This window comes from Drosophila elegans, unplaced genomic scaffold (assembly GCF_018152505.1).
Source record: "Drosophila elegans isolate 14027-0461.03 unplaced genomic scaffold, ASM1815250v1 contig_257, whole genome shotgun sequence".
NCBI classification, from domain to species: Eukaryota; Metazoa; Arthropoda; class Insecta; order Diptera; family Drosophilidae; genus Drosophila; species Drosophila elegans.
In genome coordinates, this window is record NW_024545631.1 from 223,689 (window position 1) to 238,417 (window position 14,729).

Consider the following 14,729-nt stretch of genomic DNA (forward strand, 5'->3'; position numbering starts at 1 on the left):
GAGTCTGTTAAGAACTAATTAGAACCAAGAAAGCCGGGCAGAAGGCTTGACGTCGGCAGTGACGAGCAGATTTGACGGCAGCTCTATGGGCAGAGAGCTAGCCTTGTACTTCGCATCCACTGCATAGCCAGCTGCATTACATTACCGCCTTGGTCAGCGGGACTAGCGTGGGACCGCTAACTTAACGCCTCGTGCCCGGTGCATTCCCCCACCAGGTTTTATATATCATTTTTGCAGACCGCTGATTTGGAGAATTGCATCCGGTTTTGCAACACCTTTGGCTTCCGTGCTAACTTATATGTACATTCATACATGAACAGACAATACATGAAATATTCTCAAAATACTAAGTAGTGATGATTTTAAAATGGAAATGTTATTGATAAATAAAACCAATCATCACCATATCATCGGCAAAAAAACACTTCGTCGCAATCGTCGTAATGATGAAAGCCTGGTGAATTTCGCGCGCAAAAGAAATATTCGCTACATATCAAGTTATGTATAAGAGATCTGCATTGGTGCACAGCAATAACAAGTTCACGGCACACACGTAACGTTTTTTTAAGCTCGTGTGACAAAACACCGCATTAAAAAATTATGCCCGGTTTTTTTACTCGTTTCTTTTGTGCTTTGTGGGACCAAAGAGTAACTGCATATATTTCTTTGTACACTTTTTACTCTTATGAGCGGCCACCGAATACAAATTGTGTATGCAAAAACAACCCATTATTTTTGGTGCCAAATGAGCTTGCATTGAGTTGGTGCTCGAATGTAGTTAGCAAGAGTAAATCGGAATCGCAACGTAAAAAGTCAAAGCAACTGTAATATTCGAATTGTTTTCTAGCATATTGTCATTCTTCTATGGTATATTCGCCTTGTCTGATTTTCGGCTTGTGCATTTTGCACCGCACCAAAAAAGAATGGGCGAAAATGACGCATAAAAGCAACAGACATAAAAAACATACATAAAAAACATGCGCCGCGTGTCATGAAAAAATGTAACTGTATGTGAAAGGTTTTCGGACCACGTGAGTTGCACATATATGTACAGTTACGGTCAATATAATAGTAGTTTTTACCTTATGAACATATGAATCAAAATAGTTTAGAAGAAACTATTTAAAACTATTTTTTTTTTATTTTCGTGAAGTTATTACTATAAAATAATTGGGAGAGTAATAAAAATACAATTATTAGGGGTATAATATTTTTAATTTTTTTTTTTAAGATTTGAAAATTTAATACTATTTTGTATTAATAAAAGAAAGCTTGTCCTTCAGCTCAGAACGGGCAACAGGGCAAGTCGGTGCACTGCTCGCCGATACTCCCCCTCCTGCGTCCTAAAGTCCACCACGCGAACCTTGCTGTCGGCGCGGGCGTGCACTGCTAGCACATGATCAATCCTCCACTGCTGGAGCGGAAGGTTGTCTTCGGCGACGACGACGATGTTGGTTTTCCCCTGTACTCCCGGGACCCTCGCTGCCAACACATGTGCCTGAGACACGAGACACCTCGCCATCGTCGCAAGGAGGTCAGGCTGATCTGGTCCGGGAGCGCCACTGATGGTGGCGCCAGAAGAGGGCCCCCGATGAGCAGATGACCGAGGGTCAGGGCTTCTCCGTCGTTCGGGTCGTTGAGGGAGTTGAGCACGTCCTCCACGCTAGTGAGGAGAGTTCCGCGGTCAAGAGGTCTTGGCCTACCGTCCGAAGCAATAGGTGCTTTGCAGACTTCACACCCGCCTCCTATAGTCCGCCGCGGTGCTCTGGGCGGTATAAACGAAAACTCACATCCTTTTTTGATGCGACCTGTGAGCTTTTCGTACGGGATAGGAGCATTCAATAACCGACCCCCAACTCATATCTATGTCGAGGAACACCAATCTAATTTATTTTCCTGAAACAACAAGTTTAGCAGGTATGACACATAGAATCTGACGAACTATGAACTTTTCGTACTTGGAGCATTCAATAACCGACCCCCAACTCATAGCAATGTCGAGGAACATCAATCATCATAAAGAGTTTAGCTTTTGAAAATTCGTTGCTACCGGTGTATTTTTTCGAACTTTACTTATGTCGTCCCTAAATTCGTGAAATTGGGGGAAATTCAAAATTTTAAAGCGAAATCCAGTTCTCTTGGCGGAATACTTTTTTAAAGGGCTTTCTGCGCCTTTTGAATACAACGGAAAACCCACACGAACACTCTCGGAAGCTTTAGGTGCGACGAAAAGGAATCTATTTTCTGAAGCATATAATTTGATCTGGGCTGACTACGAGAGCTAGTTCCGATTGGCGTAGCTCCATCGACACTACATAAATCGGCAGTTTGAAATGTCAACCTAAAGGCCAATTATTTTCTGAGTCAAGCAAGAACGAAGGCCCACCGAACTAAATAGACGTTGTAAGCTCCTCTACGTCACATCCTCGGTACAAATTGCTTTCTCTGTCCACTCCTGAATTTCTGAAAACCGGCTCGAAACAAAGCCGACAAATACGAGGGATGGGTTTTGATCCAGGAAAACATTCTCAACGGGACTATTTAGCAATGGCCTGACACGCTGATAGAGATCTGCTAAAAGGTGAGCTGCACACGGCTCAAGGCGGGGCAAAGTTTACGTCTTGAGGGGAGCTACTTTCGATTTGGCGGTCAATAAAGAAACTTTCAAACCTTTAGAAGTTTGAGTTTGAACGTAGATGGGCGCTCCATACGCTCGAATGAAAGGGTCAGTGAATCCAAATATTTGAATCGGGACTTGTGGATCTGTGTGGAGTAATCGCGATACCTTAATTTTCGGCAGCTGCAGAAGCGTCGCTTTAAACGTCTCCCACGATGTAAGCAACTGCATCGGTAGCGACTCGTCCCAATCTTATTTTCGAAGCCTGCAACAATATCTTTGCCTTTGCGGCCAAAGGACGCAAGAGACCAAGCGGGTCAAGAAGTCGAGCAGTCATCGACAAAATATTTCGCTTTGTCGCGCGAAGATCCACGAAAGAGTTATCCAGCCAATATTAAGGTAATCAAACCACTCCTCTTGCAAGACCTGAGAGACTTCGTCTCGAAGACTTTTAAGGTCCTCAACGCATCCGGCGCCAGTCAAAAAATCGTCAACATAAAAATCATTCTGACTAATCTTTGCGACTTTTGGATGAGTTGCTTGCGCTATTTCTCCTAGCCGCATTAAACACCGAATCGCCAAAAAGAGTGCTGGCGAAGCTCCATATGTAACGGTGTTTAACTTACATATTTTCAGGGACTCGGAAGGATCTCGTCTCCATACTATGAGCTGAAAGTTTCGGTCGGCTTCAGCTGCGCCGACGTCAACTCAACAAGCAGTGTCACACTCGCCCTTCCCATAGCGCCGATATAATTATAATTAGGAACGTGGTCCGAACCAACCCTACTATTAAAATATAACCATACTCTGTAGGGTTCGATTTGTGTTATTCTTTGGAGAAAGTTGAAATAAATTTCTGTCTTGAACCCTGGCCACGGCGAGCTATACCGCCTCCCGAAACAGGGTCGTGACAAGCTCCTCTTGGATAGTTATGCCTACCATCAAGATGTGATTCAACGCTACCTGCGTGGAAGTACGGCTCGATGCATCGAAAACTACTCTCAACATAGTTCAAGTAGAACGCATTGGTGCGGAATGAAAAAGTGCGGAGTATTCGGAATTTTGTAATTGGTTGAGTACATATGGCCCATTAAAACATATTCCTGCATGAATTCAAGATACATCTTCTTCAGCGAACAGTCCTTTGACCATTTCCTTTCTAGCGGCAAAAATCTACATTTCGCAACTTCGTATGATGAACCAACATTTTTTGGGTCCAGTTTGAACGGCAAACGAACCGAAAATCTACCGGACGACGCTTGAGCTAATACAAAGTCGCCACTTTTGGTTTGAACGCTCACAACAGCAGTTGCAAGATTGACTCGATCTGATGCATTCGCATGCAAAACATGCGAAGTGGATGGAGACTCCTGCATGAGCGTGGGCTGAGAAGGGGGTTTCAACGTGAAATTTGTGTTTGGGCAATATATGTTAAGCAACGAGTGTGTGAAGAATTGTACACACTACACTCTGTTAGGGTTGCGAAGAAAGCCCAATCTAATCTTCAGCTGAGTTGCAATACACGCATTGAACAGGGTTGTTCCTGGCAGCGACAAACGAAAAACTCCTATTTCCATTCTTCTTACGGTTAGTTTGGGTCTGCTGAACAGTTTTGGGCTTTGAAGCCTCTTCCGATACCATACCTTGGTATCACCTGTTGAGGGCCGCCTTTCATTCGCTCCGAAGTAGATGCGAAGTAAACATGCCTCTTACAGTTTTCATTCGGAGATGAATTCGTTAACATTCAAATTTCCCTTGCTTGCTACCAAATTTCCTAGGGAAAGTACTATTTGGCGGGAAATAAAACAGCTGACTGCCGCTACTGCTCTTGATAAAAGCCTATGTTTGGCCTCAGTTTTCCAGGCATATCTCTGTTCAACATTTGGCCCGCCGCTGTTCCTTATCTTTGTGCATTATTGGAGCACACATTTAATGTCTTAAATCAGTCAAGAAATCATTGATACCGAAAAATAAATAAATTTTACTTATTTTAAAGGCAGTGATGGAAACTGACCAACAAAAGTGTTGAACAGCTCGTGTGCCCGAAATAGTTCAAAAATTGTTGGTTTGATTTTAACAATGTTTTTGCAACTTTTGGCAAAGAACGAGTTGAGAAGACAACAACTGTTGGACATTAAAAGCAATAACCGAAATTTAAGATGCAATGCTCCATTTGGCATCCAAGGTAACTCTGTCACCTTTCACGAACCCCCGGGCAATTTCCACGTTCTCCTCCATGGACTTCATAAATATGACGTCTTGCTTATTGTTCTTATATTTCATCCTAATAAAATTAATTTTAAATAGAGAAAATACAAGTTGTTCTTACTTACGTTTTTATACCCTTGCAGACGGTATTATAATTTCAGTCAGAAGTTTGCAACGCAGTGAAGAAGACGTTTCCGACCCTATAAAGTATATATATAATTGATCAGCATCACTGTCGATCTAGCCATGTACGTCTGTCCGTCTGTCCGTCCGTTTCTATGCAAACAAGTCTCTCAGTTTTAAAGCTATCTGCATGAAACTGGTCTTTCTATTGCAAGTCGTATTTAAGTCGGAACGAGCCAGATCGGACGACTATAGCATATAGCTCCCATAGGAACCATCGGAAAAATAAATACAAAAATATTATAGCTTTCGTGTTTTTTAATTTTTTTTTTAGTTCTTCGACATATAGTAATGGTTAAATATTTCAGAGTTACGGTTTAAATTTCATCAAAATCGGACGACTATAACATAAAGCTCCCATAGGAACAATCGGAAAAAATAAAAAAAAAAATTATAACTTTGGTGTTTTTTAATTTATTTTTAGTTCTTCGACATATAGTAATGGTTAAATATTTCAAAATTACGGTTTAAATTTCATCAAAATCGCACGACTGTCCGTCCGTTTCTACGCAAACTTGTCTCACAGTTTTTAAGCAATCTGCATTAAACTTTACCAAAAGTTGTCTTTCTATTGCATGTAGTAAATAAGTCGGAACGAGCCGGATCGGACGACTATAGTATATAGCTCCCATAGGAACAAACGGAAAAATAATAGTAATAGTTAAATATTTCAACATTACGGTTTCAATTTCATCAAAATCTGAGGACTATAACATAAAGCTTCCAAGAAAACAATAAATTTATTACAAAAAAAAACAACATTAAAAATGAAACTTTTCTGTTTTGTTGTTTTTTTTTATACCCTTGCAGAGGGTATTATAATTTCAGTCAAAAGTTTGCAACGCAGTAAAGGAGACGTTTCCGACCCTATAAAGAATATATATTCTCGATCAGCATTACTAGGAGAGACGATCTAGCCATGTCCGCCTATTTGCATAAAACTTTCCCAAAAGTTGTCTTTCTATTGCAGGTAGTATATACGTCGGAACGAGTCGGATCGGACGACTATAGCATAAATCACCCATAGAAACAACCGGAAAAATAAATGAAAAAAATTATAACTTAGCTGTTTTGACATATAGTAATAGTTAAATATTTCAAAATTACGGTTTGAATTTCATCAAAATCTGACGACTATAACATAAAGCTTCCAAGAAAACAATACATTTATTACAAAAAAAAAAAAAAAAACAATATTAAAAGTGTAACTTTTCTATATTGTTATTTTTTTTATACCCTTGCAGAGGGTATTATAATTTCAGTCAGAAGCTTGCAATGCAGTGAAGGAGACGTTTCTCGATCAGCATCACTAGGAGATCTAGCCATGTCCGTCTGTCCGTCCGTTTCTACGCAAACTAGTATTTCAGTTTTAAAGCTATCTGCATAAAACTTTCCCAAAAGTTGTCTTTCTATTGCAGGAAGTATATAAGTCGGAAATTCTTTTTGACTTACTAATAAGTTGACAGTTCGAAATTACGCTTTTAATTGTATTAAAATCGGAAAACGATATCATATAGCTGCCATGAACCAAATCATAATAGCTTCAAAGTTTTAAATGATAATTTTAATGTTTTCAAGAATATTATATTTTTGCAATATCTGCAAGGGTATATAAACTTCAGCTTGCCAAAGCTTGTTCTATTTTAAATTTTGTGCGTGATTCAACTGTTTGTTATCAGTGTGCAAACTTTTCACAATTGTGTTTGGGACCAAAGTTGCCAAAGACAATGAAAAAGATCCCAATACAACACGCTTTGCACAATAAGTACATAAAATTAAGGTGTAATAAGAACAAAAATACTTTAAAACTAAATTTAGCTAATTTACACTTCTAACCATATGAGAACAAACCGAAAAGCACTTGCTAAAAATAAGTCCTAAGAAAATAATTATTAATTTTCGTACCATGACAACCCTTGCTTTGTTTCTGTATAATTCGTTCGGAAACTAGAACAGGGGCGTCGGATTTCCAAAACTTCAGTAGGTTATAATCGAAGCCATTCTGAGGTGCCTACACAAAATAATTTTTTAAAAGTCAAATATGTAAAAACTGGAACAGGGCTGATAATCTATCTATTCTTCCCATTTCTTTTTAGTTTCTGCATCGACCTTGCTCATTACCAGATGAATTAAAAGAGCATTAGTGATGCGTCTATCATCCCCAACAGACAGCGAGGAGTCATACAAGGCTGTGACCGTGTCGATGAGGGCTTTCAAGGCTGTAGCTAAAGGGTGCAAATTAAAAAGTGTCGATGTGTTGTTAAAAAAAAGACAATCATTATCGTACACTGGCTTCAGGCTAGTGCTCATAGCGTGCTCAATAAAAGTCAAAGAGCAGATGAATGACGATTTCGAAAAGTGAATTTTAAGGAATTATTGACAGTTTTTAATTTCCTTAAAAAACTAAAACAATATCAAAGGCTTTTTAAGTCTCATTTAACACCGAGAAAAAAACCGTTCTCAACAGTCTCGATTAGAGTATTTCCGTGCTCAATAGTGAGCCAAGAACGGAATTACTAAAATCAAGAAGTCGTTTTCTAAGATCAAGACTGCTTTTTTAAGACTGAACATACTCGATTTCAGAATATGTCTTTTTGGCTTCGAGAGTAATTCGCTCTCAAAATCAAAAATGATTTACTCTTGAAAACGAGAGCGCCTATACTTGGACTCAAGAACCTATTCGTTCTCAGAACCAAGAAGACCTCTTCTTAAAACTAGAATAATCAGTCTTAAAAAACATTTTCGATTTGAGAATAAGTCTTCTTGGCTTCGAGAGTAAACCGTTCTTACCTATTCGTTCTCAAAACAAAGAAGACTTATTCTCAAATCCAGGATTTTCAGTCTTAAAAAAGCATTCTCGATCTATGAAAATGTTTTTTTGATTTCAGTAAATCCGTTCTTGGCTCTATTGAGCACGGAAATACTCTTATCGAAACTGTTGAGAACGGTTTTTTGTTCAGTAAAAATCCCAAAATTTTTTTTAAAATTTTTGTTTTTGTTTTATTTTTTTTCTTATATTTGTTTTTTTATACATCTTTATTCGAACTTAAATTTCTAAATATATTTTGCTGACAAGGAAGCCTTAAGGACTTTTAACTTAACAAATGACTTACTTTTAAATGTGAAATTAGGTTGTTCGGTATTGAAAATGATTTATAGCATCAAAAACAGGTATACATGATAACTTAGTCTTTATTCAAAAAATCAAAGAGGTTTTGCAATCGTTAAGTTCGTATCCCAGCCCAGGATTCTCAATTATTTCAAATAGAAAAAAAAATGTTTGCCTAAGCAAAATTTAAACTAACAAGAAACGAAGCAAACTTCGGCAAGCCGAAGTTCATATATCCTTGCAGCTATTGCAAAAATTAAATATTCTTGAAAACATTAAAATTATGATAGACTTGCGTATATGTTTAAAAATATTGAAGCTATGGTGATTTGCAACTCAATTATTCGATAGTTCCTATGGCAGCTTTATAATATCGTTTTCCGATTTTATTAAAATTAACAGCGTTATTCTGAACTAATGCGTCTCCAGCTAAACACGAAATTAAATGATTGAATTTTTCAATATCGTGTAAAGTGTCGTTTTTGCCAACGAACGTTTTAAAAGTGTTAAACAATTTTTAAATTTGTAGTGATTTCCGCTATATATTGGAAAAGCGACGCTCGGCAGTCGGCATTGAGGCAAGCGAATTGCCGGCGGAGCGAATTTCTCGATATTATTTCGTTTGAATTTGTCAATACAGCCTTCTCTTCCAACTCTTCGCGGTATACGTATTTTGTATTTTTCACTTCTTTTCGGTTTTGCAAAAGTGAAGCATTTTCAATGTGTTTATTTAGAATTTCAAATCGACACTCAAACTCAACCGGATTCACAGATCTTTTCAGAGGCGATACGTTCGGCTAATACTTTTAACGCAAACAACTTGTTGGTGTTAAGCTCTTCGATATCGTTGGTTGCAATTGCGTTTATTTGTATTTATTTTTGTTAGTATCGAAGAGGTGTTAAATATTTATTTTTATTAATACTATTTTATTGTTTAATAATCTAAATAAAAACCATCGAGTAATATGCCGAACGCACGCAGTGTAGGGAAACTAAGTGCCAAGACAAGTACAGCAAAAAAATCTAAATAGGGTTTTTATATTTCAAGCGAACCGAAAAAACTAACAAACGTTTAAGCATACCAAAAATTGCACTGCTCCATCGTTCGAAAACGAAAACGACCAAAGATAACTCGAAATAGCGGCAGCGGTGTCGGTAGGCGAGTGTATGTGTACGCTGCTAGCATCTATACTCCTAGGCAAATGCTAACGGATACACTGACCGACAACTAAGGTCAATGAATATATAAGCCTGATCCCGAAAAGCGCTGATAGTGAAAAGCGCGGGAAAATGTTCAGACAAACTGCGACGGAGTTTTTTTTTCCGCTAATTTTTGAGAGTTACTCATTTCACAATTTTCACTTTTGTTCAGCTTATTTTATACCCTAAATTGGTGCTTGTGTGTTTTTGTTTAGTAATTGTTTTAATTTTTCACCGAAAAAAATTGGTAAAAAATCGCGAACTCTACTGCGATTACGTCGGGGTCACCATATAAAAGTTAAGGCCAGACATGGCCGGGGGGTACGAAGCTCCCCTATACTACCTTATCGTGTTGTTTATCAGCTGCATCTCACTTGATCACACGTCCTCTTTAGTACTCAAGGAAGGCAACAACTTTACTTTTTTGATTACGTTATTTTTATAATCTAATATTCAGTCCGCACGGTACTACGGTGGTTACAGAAGTGAGCTCTTAACCAACTCCGGTCCTCCGGCGTCAGCATGCCGTTGGCAGACGCGGAAGTACCGTAGCCGACGGCAGCGGTTTTGGTTGGTCCGCTTGTTGCGCTCCGGATGTGAGCGCTGCATTTTATCTAGCGCAGTGGTAGGGGCGGCGGCTGTTGAGCTGAGGCAGCTAGCGGGCGGTCAACGGTCTTTCGCTTGCTTGTTGCTGCCGTTGCTCTTCTGTCGCTGACGTTCTGGCGCTGCCGCTGTCGTTCTCACGCTGCCGCTGTCGTTCTGTCTCCATCGTCGCGTCGCTGCCGCTGCATCGCTGCTGTTGCATCTCTGCCGCTGTTTAGCTGCTGCTGCCGCCGTCGCTATTGCTGGTTCTGCCGCTGTCGCTATTGCTGGTGCTGCCGCTGTCGCTATTGCTGGTGCTGCCGCTGTCGTTATTGCTGGTGCTGCCGCTGTAGCTCTTGTGGCCCAGCGGCCGGGTCATTGCAGCCACTTGAGTTGGTGTCGTCTTCATGTGACCACTTGAGCGTAATGTTGTCGCTGTGTGGCCACTCGAATTGAATGTGTACGATGTGGGTGGCTGAGGGGTTGAATGCGATGGGTCGTCGTCGGGTATCGTGGATGTTGAGAGGGGGTGAAGGGAAGGGGGCGCTAGCCGGTGTTAACTCCTCCCCACCACAAGATCTGTGTCCCACAGATCCTTAAGCCTTTGTCGGTTCGAGGTTCGCAGGTGGGGGTCGCAGCCTTGGGATCCCTTTGGTTGATGTTATCTTCCTCCAAACAAGGTAGATTGCTATTATGATGGATACTGTTATAATTATTTCTGCGGAGAAGGATATTAAAATTTTATTAGACATAGTTGATAATTTTTTTAGGTTCTCCACGCTGAAGTCATGCACGTATTTCAGTGATAGTTCGTAACCCGTTGTCGTTATTTGAGTCAAGACCGCTGGCATTGCCATCAAGTGCGTTGACGAATAACTGCTGAAATTCCGGTCACCGATTGTGACCGTTTCGTTGTCAAATTGTACGACGTAAGAGCCTTCCAGGTGGTGTTCTTTTGTTGGAGTGGATATTGTGCCATTGAAGTTCGTCAGGAAGATTGTGCCGTCATCGATGAGTTCCACCGTTTGTTGGTTTGTCCTAAGATAGTCGCATGCAGCTTGACCTCCTTTAAGAAGTCTTGGAATACAGCTATCCTTTTCTCGGCAGACAGTTGTATTGCCGATGGATACGCAATTCCCAAGAAGGGCGTATGTTTCCACCTTATTCATGGCCAGTTTGTTGTACTTCAGCACAACCTGTTTGCCGTCGGATACCGTTGGGTAAATTAGCATCAGTCGGTATTTTTGGTCCATCACCTTGGGCATTGTCAAGATATACAATAATGTAGTTCCATTCGTGAGGATTGTTGGTCGGGAAAATTCAACGGCTTCGACCACGTTCTGATAAGGAAGGCTTTCTACCTCTGTCAAAATTTCGTCTATTTCCTCGTGGTCCAATAGATTCGTGTTGACCACGTCAGTCTTTGCCAGTTGGCAGGCTCTTAGTATTTCACTGACTTGGTCCGCTATTATTATTGCCTTGTGGAGTACGGCGGTTGTGACATGGAAATCGTCGTCTATTGCGTTGACTCTTCCGATGACGTCGTTTAATCTCTGGAGTGATTCGTGTGTCGAGTCAAAGAGTTTGGTATTTATCCGGATCTGCTGGTTATTGTTCCTGGTTATGTCGTCTTCTGTTTTTAAGATCGCGTTCCAGTCAGACCTATCAGGTGACCCTGCTACCCATTTTCAGGCTGATCCTAGCCAGTCGATTGATCGTGGCCTCCGTGCTGGTGTGCCATCCATGCGTGAGATGCCCTCTGATGCGTGTTGCAGGTAGTGGAAGACCAAAGCATTGATCCGTTGGTCGGTGATTATCGTAGCTTCGTTGGTTGTTTGGTCGATGACTTGCTTAATGCGGCCTAGATCGATAATATGGGCCAGCTTAAAAACACCGTTGGTTCGCCAGACGGTACCCTGTTGTAAGGGGACAACTGGTGCGTCATATTTGAAAATACGAAGTGCGGTCGCTACGTAGAGCGTGGACACGCTTGTAGTGCCGAAAAAAAAGGGTAATAAATTCTTATAGTTAGGTGATTAATAGTTCTTAGTCTAGATATTTCGTGTAGGTGTTGTTTGTGTTGTTTCTTAATTTTTGGTCTTAATTTTTGGTATTAAGCTAAGTTTATATTATTTTGAAAGTTTTATATTCGATATTGTTTAATTTCATTACTTTAATTTAGGTTCTCTTATTTGTTTTTTAATTTAGTTTATTTTAGTTTATATGCTCAGGTTTGATATTGTTTTAGTTCAGTGTGTTTCTCTGTTAGGTTTTTTTGTGTTTTTTGTTTTTAGGTTTGTTAATTTTTTTGTGTTTAAGTTTGTTTTTGTTGTGAATTTTGTGTTAAGTCTGTTAGTGTTGTAAAAAAATTTTCCTGTGTTTTTCTTATCGGTCTAGATTGGTTTTGTGTTTTTATTGTGTTTCTCTTATTTTTATATGTCTTAATTTTTTTGTGTTCTAGTTTGGTTTCCTTTATTTTATATGTTTAGATTAATTTTGTTTTTTTTTTTTTATATGTTTTTTTTATGTTAGCGTTTGATGGTATTTTGGTGTGGTTATTTTGTAATTATTTTTGAGCTTGTGAAACGTTAAATACACTTTTCCCTTTTATTATTGAAGTGACATTTAAAAGTTGTAAAATTTCAGGGATATCCTGTTACCAGCCTATTGCTAACGGCGGGGGTGCTATTAGTGAGCGTGAAAAATGATTGTATTTATTGCCCATAAATTAACTTCTCAAGTGAGACTTATGGAAAATTTTTCCCGAAGATGGATTGCGGACTTTGATTGCAGTGGAAAAAGTTTGGCGAATTTGGAAAATTTATCAATGCAGCTTAAAAAAATTTTTTTCTCTAGTGTAAAAACGTCTATGTGAAGAATTTCGCAAGGGTAATTGGGGATAGGCGTAGGTTGGAGTGTTGGTTTATTTGGGTGTGTATCGTACTTGTGTAATTTACAAGTAGTGCAAGTAGAAACTTGTGTTCTAATGATACTAGACATCTTAGGAAAATAATATTTCTCCAGGATTTGAATACGGACTTCCCTCGAACTTCTATGGGCTCTATGGTGCTCTTTTTCTATGATCTCACAAATTTCTTCTTCTTCTGTCACATCTTTTACTAAGCGTTGCGTTATACGAATCTTGTATAGCTTGAAATTTTGGTGACAGCAAGTTTGAAGAAGCTGCAGGTAAGTGTCCGAAATTTTAATTCCATTGATTATTGAGGGCTTTAAATATTTATTAAGAGAATCTATCAAGTCTGATGGGTTGTGGTCTTTAATAGGGATTATGTGGCGCTCATAACTGGGGTACGGGTACTCGCATGAGTAATCGGACACATCTGAATAAAAAATTAATTGGTTTCGATAAGCATTAATCGGGGTTTCAACATGAGGAATTAGACGGGAAGCGTCTTCTAGAGCGCTATGAATTGTTGCGATTGAATCTGTCTCGGAGGCGGTGTCATTACCCAAGTGATTTACGTACGTCGTGACGCGTGAAAGAGCATCGGCTACTATATTGGATTTCCCTGGTTTGTAAATTAGTTCGCAATTGTATTCTTCAATGCGGGACTTCCAACGTTTTAATTTGGCGTTAAAATTCCTATTGCCCAGAGCAAATGTTAATGGTTGGTGATCGGTGTAAATCTTAATAGACCCAGCACCATACAAATATGATCGAAGGTTGTCTAAGGCCCATACTATCGCCAACATTTCTTTTTCGTTTGTGGCGTAATTCTCTTCTGATTTACTTAATGATCGGGAGATATAAGCAATTGGCCGATCTTTGTTAGAGTCTACCTGGGAAAGGACTGCACCAATGGCATAGTTTGATGCGTCTGTGGTTAGGTGAAAAGGTTTCGAGAAGTTGGGGAACGCTAGAACTTCTGAGGACGCTAGAATGGTTTTTAAATCATTAAAGGATTTTAAAGCCTGCTCATCTAGTTCAATGGGAACTTTTTTTGACTGAGATGATTTAACCCTCGCAAACTCCCCTCGAGTTAGATTGGTAAGTGGTTTTGCAACTTTCGCGTAATCTTTAATGAATTTCCTATAATATGATGTCATACCCAGGAAGCTTTTCAATTCTTTTACATTGGTGGGTGGTTTCATTTTTGTGACCCCCTCTACCTTTTTCTCGTCCGCTCTGATGCCATCTGCGGTCACTACATACCCTAGAAATTCAACGTGTGTCGAGAGAAAATTAGTTTTTTCCAAGTTGACCTGGAGTCTAGCCTTCTTCAGATTGTCGAAGACAGCTCGAAGGTTTTTCCAGTGGCTATCATAGTCTTCACTGAAGACTATTATGTCATCGATATACACGTAGCATATCTTGCCAATGTGCTCCCTTAGTACGTCGTCGATCATCCTCTGAAATACCGCGGGGCCGTTTTTTAGTCCAAAAGGAAGACGAAGAAACTCGTACTTGCCGTTTAAAGTTGAAAATGCGGTTTTCGGGGTATCAGATTCCAGCATGTGGATTTGGTGGAATCCCGATGTCAAGTCGAGGGTGGTAAAATATTTTGCTTTACCCAGGCTTGCTAGTATGGAATTAATATCTGGTATTGGATAAGAATCTGCAATTGTGATGGCATTTAAGCGCTTGAAGTCGATGACCATGCGGTATTGTTTTTCTCCGTTCGGCTTAGGTTTTTTCGGTACTACCCAAACCGGGGAGTTATATGGGTTTTTTGATGGTTTAATGATCCCATCCCGCAAGAGTTCTTCAATTTGTCTATCCACTTCCCCTCTCATGTTTGTAGGGTAGGGATAGCTTTTTGTGTATATAGGGTCTGAGGTGCTAGTGCGAATCTCAGCCCTGATGCTCGT

The 14,729-nt window shown here is 39.7% G+C and overlaps 1 protein-coding gene across 1 annotated transcript; it reads right to left on the minus strand.

Annotated features, from left to right (window-relative positions):
• Nucleotides 1–10,405: 10,405 nt before the first annotated feature.
• On the minus strand, nucleotides 10,406–11,180 carry LOC121467227. Its single transcript, XM_041708546.1, has one exon. The coding sequence runs from the start codon at nucleotides 11,162–11,164 to the stop codon at nucleotides 10,496–10,498; it is 669 nt and encodes a 222-aa protein (XP_041564480.1). The 5' UTR covers nucleotides 11,165–11,180; the 3' UTR covers nucleotides 10,406–10,495.
• Nucleotides 11,181–14,729: the final 3,549 nt, after the last annotated feature.

Bases quoted from the DNA above. Each gene is read 5' to 3' on its own strand.
- LOC121467227 (XM_041708546.1), bottom strand. From the start codon at position 11,164: ATGCCCAAGGTGATGGACCAAAAATACCGACTGATGCTAATTTACCCA.